The sequence below is a fragment of the Paralichthys olivaceus genome, chromosome 4 (genome assembly GCF_024713975.1).
Source record: "Paralichthys olivaceus isolate ysfri-2021 chromosome 4, ASM2471397v2, whole genome shotgun sequence".
NCBI classification, from domain to species: Eukaryota; Metazoa; Chordata; class Actinopteri; order Pleuronectiformes; family Paralichthyidae; genus Paralichthys; species Paralichthys olivaceus.
The window spans coordinates 3,197,032-3,216,760 of record NC_091096.1 but is presented as its reverse complement, the minus strand read 5'-3'; the positions used below and the strand labels follow the sequence as shown (position 1 = coordinate 3,216,760).

Below are 19,729 nucleotides of genomic sequence, written 5' to 3'. Positions count from 1 at the left end.
TGACGAGGCCATTCATCAAACCTTGGATTGGAAATGAAAGTATCTCCTGTGTCAGTGTTGAGAGGTGAAATATTCTGTATCGATGTGAAAGGAAGAAGCGGAGGACAGAGGCGAACGAGTGAAAAAGAAGAGTTGTGAATGTATGTTGATGAAAGGAGGAGGTAGAGGGGGTGAAGTCGAAAGAAAAGAGGAAGGAGAGCAGCTTTCAGGAGAGGATGTGGAGAGCAGAGACGGAGGAGAAGAAAACAAGTGCAGATGACAGAGAGGAGAGGAGAGGAGAGGAGAGGAGAGGAGAGGAGAAGCCAGGAGTGTAGAATAGAGGAAAGGAGAAATAAGCACCACAAGAACAGACAAAGCGAAGACGACAGAGGACACAGACCAGGTTCAGGGACGAGGAGAAGCCCTCTGAAACACACAGGAGTGAAGCTCCTACCTGGCGTCGGCTTCACTGTAATATTCTCTGGCTACGATGTCCTCGAACAGTTCACCTCCGGTCACCCTGCGAGCACACACACACACACACACACACACACACACACACACACACACACACACACACACACACACACACACACACACACACAGAGGCACGTTTAATAAAGTGTGACGCTCGGGTAGGAGGAAGGTGGGGGCGGGTGGGGGTATGAAATCTACAAAGTAAGGATTCCTTCTCCATCTCATGTTTCCTGCTGTACCCCCCCCCCCTCCTCCACAATCTTCCAGGCCTCCCCCTCCCCATCACATCGTTACCATGGAAACAAGAGGGAATTGCAGCGAGATGGATGTGGAGAGTGTGGGTGGTGTTTGGGGGTGTTTGGGGGGTGGGGGGGGGGCAAATATAGGAGAGAGTTATGTAATTGCATATGTAGAGAAGGGTGAGGAATCGAGGTGGAGGAGGAGAAAGGAGAGGGGTAGAGGAGGAGAGGGAGAGGAGAGAGAAATGAGAAGAAAGGAAGAGGAGAGGAGAGATATGAGAGGAGAGAAGAGGAGAGAAATGGGAGATGAGGGAGAGGAGAGGGGAGAGAAATGAGAGGAGAGGAGAGGAGAGAAATGAGAGGAGAGGAAGAGGAGGATGACTTACAGGTCAAACAGGAGGTAGTGGAAGCCCTCCTCTGATATACTGTCATGAAGACGAACTGGAAGAGAAGGATTGAACAGATTGAGAGATGAACGTCTGAAGTGTTTATCGTGTTTTCTCCGTCTCAGTGCAGCTGGAACCTTTAAACTATTTGAAAATGCAAAGAACATTTCTGAATACAACTGCTGCATTTTAAGTAGGAGGATAAAAAAGCAAAAAGAGAGAGGGATAAAGAGAGAGAGTGTGTGAGGGGGTAGAAACCACAGGGAGTCATAATAATTGAGTCTTACACCATATAGCATATATATTTATATATACACACTATAATTGGGGGTTTACAGATGGAAGTTAAATATATGTATTACACAGTATATTTGTCTAATGATCTTGTGTCACTTTATAATTAAAGGGTTCTATAATTGTTTTCTACTTTTCTACAAGCAATTAATTCATAAATCGGTGAAACCATGAAATAGTTCAGATACTTTCAATTATTATCTGTTTTCACTTTTTCAGTGAATTCATGATTCTGATCTCTCTTTTTATAACAATCAAAAAATGTGACTTGTTTTTTGACGATACGACAAATGAAACGTGAGTGAAACAGCTGGTGAGCGGTGCAGAAATAGAAAGACGTCTCCTCACCGATGTTGGGGTGTTTCAACAGGCGACAAATCCGAGCCTCTCGCTCCAGCTTCTGGTGATCTGAGGGGTGAAGGAGACAGGAAAGACAGAAAAGACGAGAGAGAGAGAGAGAGAGAGAGATACTGAGGAGCTATTTCTGAAAGCTGACTGCAAATACACAGTTTCTTTATGACCAGATACTCGTGGAATGTGAAAAAACATGTGACTGTACAGGTTCGATTAAAATCCAGAGTAAAGGTCTGCAAACAATTACGAGGACATGTAGTTAAAGTAAAACAAGAGCGGACAGCGTCGCTCATCAAATGAGATAAATAAACATTTACACAGATGATTTTCTTCACAGTTGGAAACCTGCATTTGTTTATATCCATGTGACTAAATGACGTCATATTCGCTCCGGACTCTTCTCCTGGATTCTGGTGGCGTCTTCAATAACGGTCGGTAGTGAACACACCCCAAAATCTGACTGTTGCATTACAATGCTCCAATCAGATTAAACAAACAACTTAACACACACACACACACACACACACACACACACTGGGGGGGTTGACCACCCAGTATGTGTCCGCCTGCAGAACACGTGAAAATGCATGTGTTCACCCACACCCGTGTACCCAAGTTGCACGGACTTAAAAAACACGCACACGTACAGAATGCGTGCAGGAACGCAGGCGCACGCACTCACGCTGGCACTGAGGAGTTGACAGTGAAGTGTAAGCCCAGTGATTATAGTCTTAGAAGATGAGAGGAGCGAGGCGGAGGGAGGAGTGGAGGAGCGCTGAAGCGGGGGACAGAGGAGGAAGGGAGGAGGAAGAGAATGCAAGGACGATCAATAAGAAGGCTGGCTGTCGTCTTCTTGTTGCTGTTGTTTCAACGACCACTTACCTACTTCAGTTTTTCACGTTGGGTTTAGAAGACGTTCTCAACACACTGAAGGTATTTTTGGTACGGACTTTAGAGAGTGCGAGATTGGTGAAAGGCTCATGGGCTCGTGTTTAGCAGCCAACCGTTAAATCCGTAGGGCTCTACCCTCGACGGAATTAAATTTCAAACACATCTCTTTGCAGTTTATCAGCGGGTTCAGAAATACACTGAGGAGTGCGAGGAATCAGGAGCCTCCCCCAATAAGGCTAGAGCTCATGAAGGCTCATTTATTTGAGTTATCAAATATCCCACTACAATGTCAAACGGTGTAAAACGTGTCATTAGCATCAAGCGTCACATTTCATTCTGTCGGGGGCATCTGCTGACATTACTCTGCAAGTACAGAATTGGCTCGGGGTAAGCGCCATGGTTCATCTTGGCTTAGTCTACCAGATGGCCACACTGAGCCTTTGTTTGTGTGAATAAAGGCTCGAGCAAGACGCAACGGTAAAAAACTATTAACTAACTTTTATCAATAACATCGAAGAAGGAATCTCCTGTCTTCATTCTTTATCTTCCTGAAGCTGTTCTCAGATTTACACTGAACTTTCTCCACCCGGCCCCCAAGTAAACAGTCAGCATAGAGAATCCAATGTGAGCGTATAGCAGGAGTTCCCCCGCTGGAGTCATCGAGCGAGCGGGGGCGGGGTTGATGACACTTCTAACACGTGACGGACCCAAAAATGAAACAAAGAAAATCCCAATTATGTCCGAGCCACACACGCAGAAGACACCGACCAAGATGTCAGGAGAGTTTTTTGGTGATAGGAGCCGACACCGGTGTCAATGTGCTGTAAACAAAATCGCATGATCGCCGCAGCGGAATATAATATGTCACTTCCTGCATCCGAGGATTCCTCCGATCCTCAGATCATGTCTGAAAATGTGCAGCCAGAGTGTGAGGTCATGGATACGGTTGATCCATATACATACAGTATATATGCATGGAAATCAAACGATATGATGAACTGAATGTTAGGATTCAATTTCAGGCCTTGCCTCGTCTTAAAATCCTTTGGGCTTGGGAAACCGTACGGCTCTTAGAGCACTTGTCTTGGGATTTACAGCTGGAGATATAGAGCGTCATCTGTAACGAGAAACGCCGCTGCTTACGTCCTTTATCCAGCTTCATCGGGCCGGCTGGATCAATGGCAGCTAAGCCCACAGCCAACACTGTGAGAGAGAGATGACCTGACGACGGCAGAACATCACACAAGCTCCTGCAATGACCGGGGCGGGGAGGGGCGGAGTGGTGGGTTGGGCCGCGATGGCAGTGGATGAATTGTAAAGATGGATGGATTGATGGATGTGAAAGTCAAGGACGATTATGACAGGGCGCTTCTGCAGGTGGTGGAATTCACGTAAAAGGAAACGCTGCTCTTTTAAAACACAAGGCACCTTCATAGATGTAGAGATAAAAATATGGATTAGAAAGAAAGTAAGTATTGAAATGCTTTGTTTTCATTATTTCACAAGTTTTTAAATGATGTACGGAGGAGAGAGCACATCTGTCCTGGTTATTTGACTTTGACACAAAGCTGACCGGCCCAAAACAGGTCAGATGACTGCTTCTGCATTGCAGGTGAATATCACACACACACACACACACACACACACACACACACACACACACACACACACACTTACACACTTACACACACACACACACACTTACACACACACACACACACACACACACACACACCACTCTCTGTCATGATGAATTACGAGGACATACAGCAACCTCTGGCAACCCGGTGATCAATGCCAATAAACAAGCTCTGTGATTGGCCGGAAGCCTTGCCCAACAGACCTGCCCTACATTTCCTGTTGACATGCGTTGGATTGGCATTAACCGTTTGGCGGCTGCTGAAGGGAATGAGTATACGTGGGGTTGGGAGATGTTGCACACAGAGGAGACGCCTGGTTGTATGTGCCGCTCCTGTGTGTTGTAGTTTGTACAATCTATCACCTCACTGAAACTCATCCTCTCTTTCATGAAGACATTAACATTATGTCTATTAAACTCCTCTCACATCAGGATCGTTTGGCCAGATGTTCAACGTAGATCAGCGAGCGCCCAGGTGATCGTCATGACGATTAAATGGACCCGAATTAATCGAAACACCATCTTCTGATCATTTAAACCAGAATAAGTTCAACCACATCAAAGAAACACTCACAATAGGCACGTGTTCGTCTTAATCACATTATCACCTCCTACATCCACACGCCACAGTTAACAACTGCGGGAGGACACACCTCCTGTAGGTTCAAGTGTGAATCAGATGGAAAAATAACGAGGAGTTCAAACTTTTGCATAAATATGAAAGAAAACAGTCAAACAGGGAAATGGCAGCAGTGTGCATTTCAGGTGGAGGTTTCTGGCAGTGACAACACAATGTTGTCACAATCAGACTGAGCTCTGGTCAGGATACTGGTGTAAACATAGTCAATGACTGATCATGGTTTCGAGTAGACCGCAGCGAAGAGGAAATCGCTGGTCACGTTATTTATAACTAATAGATTCACTGTGTTGTTGACGAACCGCATCACAGTCTCAGCTCCTCCGCTGTGACTGTCTACATATCTGTGTGTGTGTGTGTGTGTGTGTGTGTGTGTGTGTGTGTGTGTCAAAGAGAGAGTCAGATGAGAGTCCCATGCTAAAGGCATGTAGGCGTACTGGCGCATGGCCCTCAGCTGCCAAGTGCCTTGGGTGCCTTCTCTCACATGACCCCTCCCTCCTCTCAGCTACCATCTCCATCTGCCAGCTCTGAACAAGCGCTCCTCTTAAGTTGCGGCAACCGGGGCTTGAACACTCATGCGACCTTTACCTGCAGCCTGAGAGAAACGACACCATCAAACCCACCTCGACTGAATCCCACCTCCAAAACAAAAGTCGAGCAGCAAGTCATGATGACTGCCATTAAAACCTGGCTGCAGCAGCCCATGTTAGATAGGTCATGGAGCTATAAATAGGACCTGGAGTAGAAGTAGTATGCAGCGGCTCTGCCCGCTCTGCTGTTTCACAGAACACGGCTCATCCATTAGTAAGGAGCGCAGCACCAGCCTCACGCACCACCCAGTCAGGTCAGATCAGTCCTCCTATCAAGTGTTGAAGCCGGGAGATTCTGCTGCCGCTCTGAAATATGGTGGGACGCTGCAAGCAGCTGGAGTGAAATGTATAGGTCCAACGACAGCACAACCTACAGCTGCCTTATTTATTCACTGTGTGTGTGTGTGTGTGTGTGTGTGTGTGTGTGTGTGTGTGTGTGTGTGTGTGTGTGTGTGTGGGGTCTCATCAAGCCAATCACTGGGTTTAACTGTTGACCTCCTGCGGGATAATCTAGGATGGAATTAATCTCATTGAAAGGCTCAGTGCTCTGTTATATCATCACAGTATGACACGAGTGACATAACTAACAACAGTTTAGATTTAACTAATGGTTGTTTACCATCTCCTTTAATATTTCATTTATTTGTTTTGATATCAAATAAAAATCAGATATCATTTCTGATCATGTCATTCATTCCTCCACGCTGTTTCCAAGTGTCTGCGCTCTGGAGAAGAGACGATCACACAGCCCATTGTCCTGAATGGAGGCAGTGAACGCTCTCTACCTAATCAGCTTTATTAGACTGAATGAATTGTAAATAAACAACAGGATGGATCTCAGTAGAGCTCAAACCTCTGGAGGATTCAATTTCAGTGTGGATCAGGATCAAGGGGGAAACTAGGAACAGAAAATTCTTTAACAATAATTTGACCTTTTCACCAATTTCCCTAGAATGATTCATTCACATCAAGTATATTTAGAGAGTTGATATTTATACATGTGTGAAATTTGCAGCTTTATTGAATTCCAGAGGACTGTGGGGTCTTGGTGGAGGAGTGTGCTCCACTGTTAAGAAACTATTGAATGGAGAAACGAACTAGTCCTGTCCTGTGCTACTCATTGAGACAAACTCTTTGAGAGACAATCAGATACAACAAGACGTCCTAGGTTGATGTCCTCAGATAACGCCTGTTAAAATGCCTGTTTCACCACACTCAACATTTTCACACACAAGCAGTGGCCATGTGCGTGTGTGTGTGCGTGTGTGTGTGTGTGTGTGTGTGTGTGAGCGTGTGTGGTGCCACCTGGCAGGGCCCCGGCAGAGGGTCTCCAGTTACGAGGCAGCAGGAGATTTACACTGAGCAAGTGGTGGAGTTAAGAGCCGCAGTGACCACGGTGGTGCTGGACTGACCCGTGTCTGTGGCCGCGACATTCAGCCTGTTTAGGACCAACTTCTCAACTTCAGTAGCAAGTGAGCCAAAAAGGGAAATCACTGGGCGTCCAGAGGCCTCAGAATATCTGTCAAATATCGTTAAAAAGTAAAACGCGAATGCAGATTGTATTCGTTCACATTGCTGACAAAAGACAGATGTTCGTGCAGTTTTTTTTGACCGGTGGGATTGAACAGAGGAGCGTAGAAGGTGATTTATAATATAATATATAGAATATTTTTTTCCGTCTGCTCCGTTTTTCTCTTAAAAGATAAAAGTCTGTCCTACGCAGCACCATCTGAGAGGGTAGCTGCTGTTAGATACCACTTATATAAGTGTCTACACTGTAGGTGGGGACGTGACCACTGGGACAGAGACACTATGAAGAAATTAGTCATTCTCGTACAGTTACACGTTGTACTTTTGGAGAAATGCAACAAGGAAGAGAATCTGGAAAAGGATTTTGGCCTTCGAACGCCAAAATCGAATCAGTTCATCGTTGAGTTCAAGGTTCAAGACATTCAGGAGATATCGTGTTCGACGGACATCCGCAAACATAACCTGTGGTGAAAAATCCAGGAACGTGGATGTGCTTACCTCTTGCAGATAACTTTTTGGTGTTGATTATTTTGGCGGCATACTCCTGTCCTGTACACAGCTTCACACATCTGCGCACCACTGAGAAGGCTCCCCTGCAAAACACAGAAAAGGACTTTAGTTTGAAATATTAGTGGAAAACCTCTGAACTCATGAAGCTGTTCGTCATCGTTTAAAAGAAATGTATCGTCAGCATCATGACGGGAAAGGATACGATTCTGCTGAGAACGTTTTCTGCACAGGAAGCGTTTTTCTAATCCCAACGCAGAATGAGACCAGGTGTCACTTTCTCACATATGAACTGTAACAGGCTTTATTAAAAGACTACGCTGCCACGGTTTGTCTGCTTAATAGGCTCCCAGGAGGTTCTCCATGCACTGTCAGCACATTTTAACATGCACACGTGTGTAGCGTGTGAGAGAGGTCGCTAAAATGAGCTCTTACACAAACGCAGCGTTAGTGAAATGGCCCAATGTCTTAGATTACATGGTTTCTCCTGTCGACTAATTGCGAGCTCTGACATTGTGTGCTGATATTTTGTCGACTTAATGATCAAAATCAGCAGCAGACAAACCCCAGCTGCTGCAGATCGATCTGCTCCAGCGTTACTGACGGTGAAAGGTGGACCGGTGCCACCGGTCTGCCTCCACACTGAGACTTTAACAGTCAACCAACAAGGTCAGGGTCAAAGGTGGGAGTTGAAAAACCCACTGACCTCAGATTGAAGCCGCTTTAACACAGAGATCCCTCTGCAGTGGCGTTTCCGAGAGGATCCCTCGTCACGCCGACTGTTTCTCTGACTGCGATTTTAGATACGAGGATGGTGGAGAATCCGTCGGCGTGCAAGAGTTGTGTGCAGTTGTGTGTAGCAGCCACACATGCACACAAACAAACACAAATGTGACCGACACCAAACTCCACAGCTGTGCCTGGAAAGTTCCCACTCTGTGAGGTAAGTGTCTGTCACACATACACAGTTCAATCAGGTCCATGAAGGGTCACGAATCAATGACATCAGTGTGAATGACACAAATACAGTTAATGAATTAACACACAAGGAGAAACAATGGTTTTAATAACTCTTTATAACGGCTGAGCTGTTGACTTGTGAGTAACTGTGACAGTCATACTACTGTTCTTAGAAGGAAACTCCTGCGTGAGTCACTGCATATTTGTAATATGATTAATTACGTGGAATTTAAATGATCATCTCATGTTCGAGGAAACTGATGGTTCATCTATAACGTGGAAAAATTCACGGGAGGTTGGATATTGGCCAATATATTGGAACCAGACCTTTTGTGTTGCCTAATATCCGTTCTGGAGTCGGCCCCCAAACATTTATATGGATCGGGCTCTAGTTTTTAAGGTGGACCTGTTGGTTTAAAGTCACCAAAGCAAATTCACGATCGTTAAATGTCCCGTTGAGACAGTGAAGCCAGCAGAGAACACAACCGTTCGCTCTCCTCAGACGATGGATCAGTACAAAGTTACAGAGAGAAAGTTATCAGGCGGAGGCCGAGCTCTTCCCTCCTGCAGCTTCATGTCACTGCATGAACAAGAATATCGCTCTATAAGAAAGATGTTTTATAATTCAGGGCGTACAGATACACACCTCTCTCTCTCTCACACACACACACACAGCTTTTGACTGTATTGTGAAGAAACCCGGTTTTATCCGAACACAACGAGGCCTCCACGTTCGATCTGCTGCGTTCTTCATAAATGTAGTTTTGATTCAAAGAGGCTGGAGCGAGATTTATTACTTATGGGAGGGAAGGAGGATGCTGGGGATTCAAAGTTGGAGATGATTCTAATATAACAGAAGTTTTATTATCTATAAATTCTCATGATGAATGGAGCAGTGGATGAAGATGTTCTATTTAAAGTCCACATCGACAGCTCCGAGCCTCTCTTCTTCATGAGTCTGACAAAAAAACAAACGTGACAAATATATTCTGAGGAGCAAAGGATGTGTGTGTGTGTGAGAGAGAGAGAGTGTGTGTGTGATAGTGAGAGAGAGAGGGTGTGTGTGTGTGTGATAGTGAGAGAGAGAGGGTGTGTGTGTGACTTAGAGAGAGAGAGAGAGAGAGAGTGTGTGTGTGATGGTGAGGGAGAGAGGGAGTATTTTGAGAGCTGTCATCCCAAAAAAGCAGCACACACACACAGACACACACTCTCACACTCACACTCTCTCTCTCTCACACACACACACACACACACACACTCTCTCACACTCTCTCTCTCTCTCTCTCTCTGTCACACACACACACACACACTCTCTCTCACACACTCACTCTCTCTCTCTCTCTCTCTGTCACACACACACACTCTCTCTCTCTCTCTCTCTCTGTCACACACACACTCACAGTGCTGTGGCTCTGCCTCTTGTAAACCAGGCTTCAAACCGACAACTGAACAATCTCCACAATCAACAAACACGTAAACAACAGCAGCAGCAGCAGCAGCTGGTTACTCACTTGCCCAGCTCCTCGTACAGCTGATACTCGTCTGTAAAACGCGTGCAGGTTGTTGTGGCCATGTCTCTCTCTCAATCTGTCTCTCTCTCTCAATTTGTCTGTGTCTCTCTCTGTCTGTGTCTCTCTCTCTGTGTGTCTGTCTGTGTGTGTCTCTCTCTCTCTCTCTCTGTCTGTCTCTCACTCTCTCACTCTCTCTCTCTCTATCTCTCTATCTCTGGTTGAGCTCAGAGGAAAATGAAAAGATAGAATACAGGAGGTTGTGTTTCAGAGTGAAGCTCCGCCCATCAGCAGGTCTGAACGGTGGAGAGAGAGAGAGAGAGAGAGAGAGAGAGAGAGAGAGAGAGAGAGAGAGAGAGTAGGAGGAGGGTGAGTGTCTCTCTCTCTATCTCTCTCTCACACACACTCTCTCTCGACCCATCATCAAGCTGCGTGACGTCAGCACTGCCACTTCTGCCTAAGACTTTCACAATAAAACAAAGTTTTCATCTTAAAGCTATGATTCAACCAAACAATTAAAAATCACTGGTTATCTTCTCACCACTCTGCAGGGGGGGGGGGGGGGGGGGGGGGGGGTTAAGCACTACTCAATAGAAAGTTATAAAGCAAAACTACATACAAATAACTTAACAACAAATAGCTGGTTATTGAGTAAGTTCCTTAGTTAGTTAGGGTATGTGTGTGTGTGTGTGTGTGTGTGTGTGTGTATGAGATGAGATGTGATGAGGTTTAAAAACTACAATAAACTAAAACTAAGTTAAATTCAAACTAAAACTATAAAGACTCATACAACTAATAAACTAATCTACTTTTAATTCCAGGCTAATTGTTCACTAATCCTTTAAGAGCAGGTCTACATTTCCACGTGCACAGAGACATGTGACAAATAACCTGGATGCTTCAGTCTTGAGTTTAATAAACTGGAATCACAACGTTTACGCTTCATCATCCTTCAGACTGAACTCTGTGTCAAGTCTTCACGTGGTTTGACGAGGGAAAAATGTTCAGTGACAGACTTGCACTTTGTTTTGAAGGCGGATAAATCGTCCCTTGTCTCGTCCTGAGTTCATCCCACTTGACAAACCGTGTGATCTGGCTGGAGCCTCGCTGTCTGGCGCCCCCTGGTGGACAAACAGGGACTCGGCAGAGCGCGGTAACGTGGTGGAACACACCCCCCAGCTGCCTTTTCTCCTATTAGGGGCAAATATGAGAGAGAGAGCTGGTAAGTGCATGTTAACAAATCATTTTAGAAATACATTAATAATTCAGCATTAGACTGAGTGTGCAAGGCTGTGAAGAGTCGTGTATTATTATTATTATCATTATAAAACCTTTATGTGTGTAGCACTTATCTAAACAAGGCGAGAAAGTACATTTCAAATGACACGTGAATAAAAGAACACAGAGAGAACAAAGTACAGGAACAGTATTTGTAAAATATTCAGTAGCAAACGTCCATTGATTGATTGACATAGTTGCATGGGTGAGTGTCAAAAACTTGACTACAGACTATTTAAAACCCACGTCACTCCCCTGAGCCCCCCCCCCCCCTCCTGCTTCAGCCACATACCTGAGATACTGGAATTTGTAAATGTTATTATTTGCTGCGTGAACTCATTAGACGCTTGTTCTTCTGGCTCCTTGAGTCTTATCTTCATCTGCTGTTGTAGGATGACGTCTGTGTTACATTAACACCATTAATTAGAAAACAGGGAATATTCCGTTCTGAAGTGCATTTTTAAAAAAAAACTTCAAAACTTATTTCTAGGTTCAATTAAAACCTTTATTTATTTACAGGAGCGTATGCAACTGTATGCATCACACACACACACACACACAAATTCGAAGAGCACAGGTTGGGTTCATCACAGAAGCCGTCACACTCACATCATGTCTGAGCGGTAGAGTCTGACCGATAAAAACACCAAGGATTTTTTAGATGTTGTTATCAAACCCTTGTGACAAAGAAATTATATTATAAATGATATTATATTATAAATAAAAGGAAAATGAAAATACAAACGTAAATACCGACCTTTTCTGCATTGTTTATTCTGTAAAATAAAAACTTTTCAAACATAAACGCAGATACCGATATGTCTGTGACCGCTGACCGTCCACTTCTTCACAGCAGTCTTAATAAATATATATAAATAATGTGTCCTTTAAATTGTCCTCATGTGCGTGAGTGTGTGTGTGTCACTGCAGCAGCCGCACAGAGTTGATGTGAAGATGGTAGAGGAAGTCCGCGTAGGACGCTCCTCCGTTGGGACTCTTGTCCTCCACCAGGTGGCGCTGCAGAGCCTCCTCGCAGGTGTCCCCCTGCTTCACCACCCACAGCTGAGGGAGAGCGACACAAACTGGTCAGTGGCATCATCAGCACTTTTAATACACATACACAACGGTAAAGAAATTTGTCCACCGTCCATCACTTTACTTCTTTCTTTAAGACATTTAGCTGATTATTAGACTTCGATCTTTAAACTCAAATCACAGCAGGAGGAGTCGTCGGTTCAGCTCACCTTGCGGGCGCAGGGCACCTGAGAGTTCAGTGTGTCGACGAGGGATCGGATACTGATGGACAGAGGGTTTTCCAGGACAGGCAGCTTGGTCTCAGGGAGAAAAGACAAACAGACAATCCATCCATCATCCATCCATCAATTTTCTATGAAGCTTAGGCCCATTCAGACAGAAGGCGATTTAAATAAAATAGTTTTCAGTTTTTTCTTTACACAATCTACAAGACAACAACAACCTGCCGCACTAACTTGACTCAAAGTGTGTTTACAGCTTTTCTCCTAACGTGTAATCCAGGTAACGTAAACGTGCACAATGTCAGGTCAGGGTCCGGCTCAATAACTCACCTCTCCTGAGGACAGGGCGGAGAAGCAGCTGGTGTTAAAGAGCTCGACCAGGGTGCTTGCTGGGACTTGGGCGCCCACCCAGAGCAGCAGAGTGAGGGGTGCGTGGACCAGATACAGTCCCCTGGGCTCCAGGCTGAGGGCACGGCAGCGCAGCGCCTGCTCTGGGCTCGGAGGGTTGGAGTCCTCAGCTGACAGCTGCTGCAGTAGAGGGAGAGTGTCACTAAAAATAATCTGACAGACAATTATTGATTTGATTTTCTTGTCAGAAGTAAAAGAACGTCACACATTTTCCTTTTAACATGTGAGGAATGTAAAAGAATGAACAGATCCAGATCTCATTGATTTCCCATTAATTGATCTACAGAATAAACAGATTCAGATGACTTATATTTAGGTCTGATTTCATGCAGCTTGATTTAATGTGAAGGGACTGGACCTTGGACTTGGGCCTTAGCGGAGGTATGCGCTCTACTGAGCATCGTTCTAGTTGAACTCAATACATCCATAACACTGATCGAGACAAACTCCTGTGTTGGTCGTACTGACCAGTGGCAGCAGCTGAGGGTAGAAGTGTGTGGCGGTGCCGCTCGTGTCCATGCCGAGCACCTGGCAGCGCTGCTGGAGTCGCTGGTGGACAGAGTTTCTCAGGCCCGGCAGCAGCACCTCACTCTTCCTCAAACTATTGATGTAAACGGGTAGAGCTCGCAGATACTGAGGTAGGACCAGCTACAGTACACACGCACACACACACACACACACACAGTTAAACCCTTCTGACATTTCCTTCTATACAAGTGAAAAGCTTCTGCAGAACTTTAGAACTACGTTGTGTATCTTGTGTTTGCTCACCTGTCCGGCAGACACTGAGGAAGAGGAGCAGTGTTTGCGATACGATGCCAACGCTTCCGTTACCTCTGTCTGAAGCTCCTCCCTCAGCTCCTGTAGAGGGCGCTCCAACACTGCACAGTACACTACACACATATTTTAGATATTCTCTTACATTTACACTTGATTTTGTTACACAATATAATAACTACATAATCATTAATCTACAGTGTAGGTGTCTTACTCTTCTTGCTGTAGAAGGTGAGTAGTGTTTGGGCCTGGTAGTGGCAGAAAGCATCCTGAAGGTGACGTGAGCATCGCAGAGTCAAAGTGTGAACCCTGGTCCGTCTGTCTCCTGTCTGGGTGCTGTAGGACAAAACCGTCTGGGACACGAGAGGACGTTTAAAATAGAGATTAAGTCCAAATGAATGGAAGCTCAAACTGTAGAACTGAGTGTTTTAGTCTGTGGAGCTGTGGACAAATAAAAATTAAAAGTCTGGAAATAGTTTTGGAAATACTAAAACAATTAAAGCAACACTTGCTGGAGCTGAATCTGACCCTCAGTCAGTTCTTCTCTCAAGTCATTTGGAAACATAACACAGATCAGATTTAACTTGATGAACATGAACAGTCGCTCACCTGTATGGCCACACCTCTCTTCTCATCCAGACCTCTGGTGTGGGAAAGCTCCACAGCCAGCGTTGTCCACTGATCGAGAGTTGCCATGGCGACCTGGCTAGGGCGAGGTCCAGGGAGAAACAGTCCGTAACAGCCGGACACACGTAAATCTGGTGAGACGGGAACAAATGTTGGGATCTTGTTTTTTTAATGGAGCACTTAAAAAATGTAATGGGGTTTTCCCCTGACTTATACTGCATCAAGCTCCGAGGAAACCCCTCCAGGAGATTTCGTGTCATCTCAGATACAAACATCTCTCACCTTTGCTGACAAAAATCCTGAGCTCAGCCCTGTAGCCGGTGTGCGTCTCTATAATCCTCTTCAGATCAGTGCTGAAACACTCTCGGTCCAAATCTCCCTGTAGTGCAAAGTTAAACAAATAACAAATACTGCGAGTCATCTTGATGTCACCGACACAAAGCCACAAACACTACATTCAAAGTGACGACAGGAGGAGATGCAGAACTACCTGGAGGTGACTGTAACTGTGCAGAGCTCCACCGCTTAGATATGGAATGTGCCCTGGCCAGGCCCCGCCCACGTCTTGTTGGGAGAGGACGAACAGGTGAACGCCGCAGCCCTGACGGACGCACTCCTTGGCCAATGAGATGGCCGGCTCTGATGGCTGAAAGATGGACTGAGAAAATCAAAAGAGAAGGAAAATAAGACAAAGAGATGCATGTTTTACTTACTGTGTGTGTGTTTGTGTGTGTGTGTGTGTGTTGTATGCACCTTTGGTTTGTTGGAGCCAAAGAACCCTGAGGACGAGCTTGTGTGCACCATCTCTGTCAGAGAGGCAGTATGGAAGATCAGCAGCTTACCAGGAGAACTCAGGGCCTAACGAAGAATCAAACAAACAAGTCGTTAATCCACATGGACCAAATTACAATTTTTAATTAGGATTAAAAAAATGTGTTTATAAAATAATGGAGATTAAGTGATCATGTGAGCAGAATCTGTCTCCGTTAGGGTTTAATCTATAGTCACACAGCCACAAAACAAACAAACAATTAACAGAGAATTCATTAGAGTTCGTGCAACGATGACCGACCTGCAGGATGGCAAGTCCCGCCTTGACGGGCAGCTCCATCGGAACTCCACTTGAGTCATCGCACTCTGCACTGAACTGAGGAATAAGCTGCAACACACTGCGCACACACACACACACACACAGATAATGAGACTGCAGGAAGTTTTCATCACTGAATGTCAAGAAACATTTTTGTTTGCAGGAAAAGTATTTTATTTCTTTCTATATTTGAATTCCACTGCCTGACCGTCACCTATCAACGCTGTGTATACAGTCTTTGAGGGACACCAGGAGCCCCTCGGTCACAGGAAGCTGCAGGTCCTCTGTCTCCATGATGACCAGCATGTGCGGGCGGGACAGGGCGGGGCTGAGGTCGTAAAGGTGGATCCTGCTGTCGTACGTCATGAGGCCGACACGGACGTCCGACAAGGCATCACCGTCCTCACTGCACAAACAAGAGGAAACTGTGAAGGTTACTGGATCATTATTCCTGTTTACCTTGCTCACTGCCTGGACAGTAAACTGTGATTGACTCTTTTATTCTAGCGGCGAGTAGTGAGAGCTAACCAATCAGCCTGCATCAGAGCATTCACATATATCTGTGTGTGTGTGTGTGTGTGTGTGTGTGTAGTGGGAGCATGTTTTACCTGTTCAGAGAGTGGAGCAGCGAGCGTATTTGTTGTGTCACAAACTCTAAATGTCCTCCTCTCAGCGCAGAGGCAGACACATCTATGGCGAGCAGCAGAGCAGCAGGTTCACCCTGAAACAAAAGTACAACTTAGAGACAACATGGGAACTTTCCCTCATACAATTCAAGGCACCTATAATGTGAACTGTAACATTTGTCATGAGGAATGACCAAGTATGAAGTACGTTGATGGAATTGGAGCCGAGATTCATTATTCTTCCTTTGTCACTAATCGTATCTCAAGATCCCTTCATCTCATCGGCTTCACACTGGGGATATTTAGAGCAGGCGGAACAAACCTTCTGAGAATGAAGTATCTCGTATGAGCCCATGCTAAGTTCAGGCCTCTTGTCTTTATCAACCCGAGCCCCCTCCACTCCACTGGTGGGCTGGTAGTGTTGCCACGACACTGACACACAGGACAGGAGAGAAAATCAGGATTCAAATGAAGCAACAAGAACAGAAATCACGATGAGATGAATTAATAACGGCATCAATAGGTGTCGTCTTCATGAGCTCATGATTCAAGATGATCATCGTCTCACCTTCACTGAGTTTACCACAGAAGGGGCAATAAAACCTCTGACCACAGTCCTGCCAACCCATTGCCCGGCACATGGAGGCTCCGCAACAACTACAACCCAAGACACACTCTGGCTCCTCACAGAGCGGGACGGGCTGCTGGAGACAACAAAAACAAGTTACACACGTTTATATAATGGCACAAAACTTGTAGAGTTACATAATGCTGGTGTATCGCATTAAAAAATACCTTCCTGGATGTTTCGCTATTTGTTAGTTGTATTATTGTCAAGGTTGTTAAATAAAATGACGACAGATGCAAAACACTGACCTCGCCAGCATTTTGTTTTGAAAGAGGAGCGACCAGAGCTCCCAGAGGCAAACGACTGAGCAGAGCGGTCTGACCTTCGCAGGGCAAACAGTATGAGGTGGAGCGGATGGCAAAAGGACTTGTGTTACCTAGAGACAAGGTTCATGATGTGACATGAGGCACAACATTATTTATCTGATACATAAACTTAAAAGTCGCTTTGAAAACAGTCAAGTATTGTTGATGCTAAGAATGATATGTGGACCCACGGAGCTGGATAATAAACACAGCTCTGTGACACAGACTGTGTTGGTCACAGTTACCTCTGTCTTCTACGATACAGGAAGTAGTTGCCAGAGGAGGAAGTTGGGAAAAAGGCTCTGAGACGAAGACCTTTCCCTCCCACTCTGCTCTGTCCTCTGCCATCACCTTCACCTGGAACACACGGAGAGACGGAGCGGGACGCTCGTAAATATTAATAGTTAGGGAGTAAGACATTTCCAATTCTGAAATATCAGCTGATATGTCCATGATTTCTAAGATGCTTTTATCAAACAAATTAAACTGAGGTTTGATATTTTACAGTTTAACAATTAACGTCATTACAAATAACTATAAACAAATCTGTCGGGCCCTTAAAAAAGATGTAAAAGGAGTCGGACAAGTCAAGAAAAGATATCAAGCGAGAGAGAGAAAGAACTTACAGCGTTGGGCAGGAGCTCTGGGTCGAGGCCGTAACGAGACTCTGAGTGAGGAGACTGCAGAGGGAAAATATCAAGAGTCAATCTCTAAACTTTACTTCACGCTTCCAAAGCCGCCCTTTAACTAGTTTATTTACATATATGCAGCCTTAGCACTGATGTGAGAAGGAATGTGCAGATCTGTGATGAGCATTTTTTACCATTTGGAGACATGACACGGCCAAAAGATTCATCAGTTCACTGCTGATAATTAATGACCATCAGTGTTTGCAATAATAAATGATCCTGTTATAACACTGTTGCTGTATTCTGTTCACCTGCGGAGAGATGCTCCCGTCCTGTACAGCACTGGGAACAAACTCCTTAATGTTTCCTGAGGAGAAAACAGAGGACCACAGGTCAGCGTTTTCATTTTATGTGTCACTTTATTTAACTTCAAGTTCACTTTACCTCATGCTGGACACCCTGATACATGTATGTTACACGTATGACTCGTTAACGTACCTCTGGATTGTGGCGGCAGTGCCCACTGCGGCTGCTGTTGGACGGGAGAGTTGGGCGAGGCAGCATTGTGGAAGTATCCAGCACCGACAGCAGACTCCATATTTGCCTTCTCAAACGCAGGCTGGTGTGCACGCCGCGGATTCTGGTTTGCACATTGTCGGAACGATGGCGGGCTGATGGGGGTTTGATGCAGGGATTGAGGTCCGTTGAGAGAGACGTGGTGAGAGTAAGGAGGATGGAAGGGGGCAGATATTGCTTGGTAAGGGCTGTGGGGGGAGTACTCTGATATCTGCTGGGGGTCGGAGGGCTGCGACCCTTTGTTCGTAAGAGGCAGAGAACACGGAGGGACGTTTCTCTCTTGGCTTGAGGTTGGAACCACGTGCGAGACACGAGCATTAGGAATGAAATGCTGCACACTCAGGTCAGAGTTGTTGGTGAAGGCCATGCTCTGACTGTTGTTCCTGAGGTCGCTCAGGCAGCCGGGGTTCGACACCTGCAGATGGTCACGGCCGGGCCTCTGGTCAGAGGGCGGGCCCAGGCTGAGCTGCTGAAAGCTGGGCAGGGGTTTGCCGAGGGGAGGTGAAGCTGCGGACCAGCCGTTCTGCCCCGCCCACTGGTGACCGGGTGTCCGGCTCTGATTGGTTGAGCAGGCATCCGTCATCGTCCATAACCATCACGGACAGGTGTGTTTCTCCTCTGAGGCGGGGCCTAGCGAGGAAACATTTCGCATATCAAAATAAAAGCGGTTCCACAGATATTTTGTCTACCTACAAACAATAAAAACACAGAAAGCATCTTCGAGAGGGTCTTATCATGTGACCAGTTATTAGCTAACCAACCTGATGACACAGACGCATCATTTTAAAAACACGCCTGCTCATTGGTTCGATTGCTAATCTGAGCTATGGACTGTTTTTAAAGATGGACGACAAATCTCCACGAAAGACGTCGTCTGTGTTCCTTCGTTCAACTCAATCCAAAAAAAAAATGGCGGCGAGCCTGCCGGATATCCAGCGGACCAATCAGAGCTCTTGCCGTCTGTGTAACATTTTAGTGGAGGTGCAGGTCAGTGCACATGGTACTGGCTTTATTTATGAGCGGTGCAGTGCAGTAGCTGACCACCAGGTGGCGACCGAGACACTTTGGCTTCACTTTGGGTTCGCTGTCATGTCGTCCATCTTTAAAGCCCCGTGCCGCGCGGACGTGATCGGTTTGTATTTACGCTGAATGTGGATGAAGCCTGGGCGCGTGAATAATTACCGGATCTGAAGAAACCAAAGATGACGCTCGTTACCTTCGCGCGTCAACGGAAACTGCGGGTTTTGCGGCGTTTTGAAGGTTTCCATCTCCTTCCGGTCACCGCGTCTTTCCCTTCACGTTAAATCTGGACACAGATGAGAAGAGACGCCAGGTCTGAAGCCGCAGCTTCACTCTCTGTCATCCATGACACAACGTTAGTTAGCATCATGCTAGCGAGAGTCACGACAACCGGTTTCCGCTCTGAGTTTCAAACTAAAAGCACGCGACGCTCCCCTTTTTCTACCAGACACGGAAGTTGACGCTACAAAATAAAAGCGTAGAACCCGTTGACGGATCTGGCTGCAGACAAGATGGCC

The 19,729-nt window shown here is 45.8% G+C and overlaps 2 protein-coding genes across 48 annotated transcripts in view; both read right to left on the bottom strand.

Moving 5' to 3' along the window:
• Positions 1–10,252, bottom strand: part of camk2b1 (calcium/calmodulin-dependent protein kinase (CaM kinase) II beta 1) — a 56,018-nt gene extending 45,766 nt beyond the window's left edge. For 12 of the 43 annotated variants that reach the window (XM_069522982.1, XM_069522988.1, XM_069522984.1 and 9 more), the window contains exons 1-5: positions 9,995–10,251; positions 7,515–7,609; positions 1,724–1,783; positions 1,082–1,136; positions 434–499 (exon numbers count right to left, since the gene is read on the bottom strand). In XM_069522982.1, the coding sequence (XP_069379083.1) occupies positions 434–499; positions 1,082–1,136; positions 1,724–1,783; positions 7,515–7,609; positions 9,995–10,056 (338 nt within the window). In that variant the 5' untranslated portion in view covers positions 10,057–10,251. Of the gene's footprint in view, positions 1–433; positions 500–1,081; positions 1,137–1,723; positions 1,784–7,514; positions 7,610–9,994 lie in introns of all 43 variants that reach the window. The other 31 variants (XM_069523013.1, XM_069523004.1, XM_069523010.1 and 28 more) reach the window with 5 other exon arrangements.
• A 1,497-nt stretch (positions 10,253–11,749) lies between these two features.
• Positions 11,750–19,658, bottom strand: LOC109644807 (protein transport protein Sec24C). 5 transcript variants are annotated; one of them, XM_020110259.2, is made up of 21 exons: positions 19,374–19,658; positions 18,114–18,821; positions 17,927–17,982; positions 17,613–17,666; positions 17,232–17,343; positions 16,930–17,057; positions 16,622–16,757; positions 16,376–16,485; positions 16,036–16,148; positions 15,642–15,833; positions 15,410–15,506; positions 15,091–15,195; positions 14,828–14,995; positions 14,620–14,716; positions 14,320–14,468; positions 13,925–14,063; positions 13,705–13,826; positions 13,402–13,581; positions 12,856–13,053; positions 12,514–12,603; positions 11,750–12,331 (listed from the first exon to the last, which is right to left on the bottom strand). In XM_020110259.2, exons 2-21 carry the CDS (start codon positions 18,772–18,774, stop codon positions 12,191–12,193), a joined length of 3,048 nt encoding a protein of 1,015 aa, XP_019965818.2. In that variant the 5' UTR covers positions 18,775–18,821; positions 19,374–19,658; the 3' UTR covers positions 11,750–12,190. The 5 variants fall into 5 exon arrangements, with proteins under 5 accessions (XP_019965818.2, XP_019965817.2, XP_019965820.2 ...); XM_020110258.2 differs by having other exon boundaries at positions 19,408–19,548; XM_020110261.2 differs by having other exon boundaries at positions 12,856–13,050; positions 19,408–19,548.
• Between the last annotated feature and the right edge of the window lie 71 nt (positions 19,659–19,729).

What these genes read in the sequence shown, in the direction of transcription:
- LOC109644807 (XM_020110259.2), bottom strand. Translation starts at nt 18,774, where the DNA reads ATGACGGATGCCTGCTCAACCAATCAGAGCCGGACACCCGGTCACCAG. An exon ending in CGGGACTTGCCATCCTGCAG is followed by an intron (nt 15,196 to 15,409) that starts GTCGGTCATCGT and finishes ATTCTTCGTTAG; the next exon opens with GCCCTGAGTTCTCCTGGTAA. An exon ending in AGAGAGGTGTGGCCATACAG is followed by an intron (nt 14,064 to 14,319) that starts GTGAGCGACTGT and finishes CTCGTGTCCCAG; the next exon opens with ACGGTTTTGTCCTACAGCAC.